This window comes from Aphidius gifuensis, linkage group LG3 (assembly GCF_014905175.1).
Source record: "Aphidius gifuensis isolate YNYX2018 linkage group LG3, ASM1490517v1, whole genome shotgun sequence".
NCBI lineage: Eukaryota > Metazoa > Arthropoda > Insecta > Hymenoptera > Braconidae > Aphidius > Aphidius gifuensis.
In genome coordinates, this window is record NC_057790.1 from 12,785,961 (window position 1) to 12,787,858 (window position 1,898).

At 33.4% G+C, this 1,898-nt stretch overlaps 1 protein-coding gene across 1 annotated transcript; it reads right to left on the bottom strand.

Annotated features, from left to right (window-relative positions):
- Positions 1-600: 600 nt before the first annotated feature.
- Positions 601-1,674, bottom strand: LOC122850913 (death-associated inhibitor of apoptosis 1-like). The gene is made up of 2 exons (XM_044149964.1): positions 843-1,674; positions 601-728 (listed from the first exon to the last, which is right to left on the bottom strand). The coding sequence occupies exons 1-2, from the start codon at positions 1,672-1,674 to the stop codon at positions 601-603; spliced, it is 960 nt and encodes a 319-aa protein (XP_044005899.1).
- Between the last annotated feature and the right edge of the window lie 224 nt (positions 1,675-1,898).

Below are 1,898 nucleotides of genomic sequence, written 5' to 3' on the forward strand. Positions count from 1 at the left end.
CTTTATTCAGAATCCCAAATAAAGAGCTTGATATTGCACCCACGATAGGGTAGATCGGTTCATTACGTTTTGTTTTTATAACGTCTTTATGAAATAATGAATTAATTTGTTCTGTATACATTGCGATTTTTTTTCGTTGCTGCTCCAAAAAAGGAAGGCGTCGTGATACAAAGTCACAATTATTTTCTACAATTTTATCTGCTTCATACTTTTGACATATTTTATGTAGACCAGCCAATCCTGGGTCTTCTTTAGTATAATTACCTCCCCCACCCAAATCAGCATCAAAGTAACGCAAAGGTAAAATATTCGGTAAAAAATTGAGAAGATCGTCAACATCGATATACGTAAGTTGCAGACTATTACTCGTTAGACGCACGTTTTCGATATGATCATAATACAAACCCGGTGTTTGTATTCTCGATTCAATTATCTTCACAACTACAGAAAAAATCAAAAATGCTGTAAACGCCATGGTATTGACTGAATCACGGCTTGTGATTGACTAAGTCGATTAATTTACAACATGGGTATATGAATAGGTAAAATAATTTACAAGACAGGTTATATTTGTTTAAAAAATTATTTTTATTTTTATATTTATGAAATAATTGGTCGTACAGTTGTACAGTTGTTTTCAATATCTGCTCTACATATAACACATTTTTTTAAATCAGTTGAACAATTTCCACAAGAAACAAAATGTCTACATGGTAAAAATAATATACCTAAATTTTTTTCAAAACAAATTTTACATTTGAATTCAATATCTTCATCTATACTGTGGTAATCCGTAGGTATATTTCTCATAATGACTATTGAGTTCGATTCGATTGTCAAACTTTCTGCTTCCTCATCGTCTGATGGTTGATCATCGGTTTGAGGTATTTTAAAATGATCAATAAATTCTTGTCCTTTGATAACACGTACAAAATAACATTCTTTAAAATAACGTGCATGTTCTTCCCATGGATCTTCATTTGGGAGCCAATCTTTTATACCATTACCACAGTGATAACACTGAACGTAGTCACCAATACCAGTGTAGAAAAATCCGGCCTCAGCTAGCTTTTCTTTTGTCTGGCTCATGTGCCTAGGCCAATATCCATATGATTTCAGGCGTACGTCATAAGTCAAGTATTGTCGAACCTTGGCAGTTTTAACATCAATCTCAGGGTGTGGATCAGGGTACGGTGGTGGTACATAATCAAAAAGACTTAAAAATTCTCGATGTTCAAGTCTTGATACCGCCGCTGAATAATATGAATAACGGAATGACGGTGAAATTACAGGAGAAATATTTTTCCGATAAGGGTAGAAAGTAGGTACAGCCACGGTGTCAGGGTGGATGCCCACAGGGACATTTCCACATGGTATTCGGCGTACAAATCTACAGCTTGGTTTGTTTCGATGATGTTCAAGCCAAGGATTATCACCCAAAGTCCAATCGTTAATTTTAACTCCACATTCAAAACAACATACAAAGTTACCAACTCCGGTATAATAGAATCCAGCAGAAGCCAATTCAAAAATATCTAAAAGATGAGCTAACGGCCATGTTTCAAAACTTTCACGGCGATTGGATTCTACACGATACAATAATCTTTCACCACGTTCAAACCAAGTACGTTTTTCGATGTGTTCTGCCATCATCATGCTTGTTGATGAAGCCATTTTTTTAAACTAAACATCAATTTTAAAATTCTCTTTATATATATTTTTTTAAAATTAAGGAGAGGGAATAATTCAAACAAAAAACAATTTTATTTATTTTATTCATTTATTTATTTATTCAACGAAATTTACAATAAGAATGTTGTACAGTTGCACCACTACCTCGGAGAAAATGGAAACGCTTATTTTTTTTTTGAATCAGTTTTTTATACATTGTCATTATA

Excerpts from the sequence above, each read along its gene's own strand:
- LOC122850913 (XM_044149964.1), bottom strand. The coding sequence starts at position 1,674 with ATGGCTTCATCAACAAGCATGATGATGGCAGAACACATCGAAAAACGT. Across the intron at positions 729-842 it reads AGACGATGAGGAAGCAGAAA|GTATATTATTTTTACCATGT; the intron begins GTTTGACAATCG and ends AAAAAAATTTAG.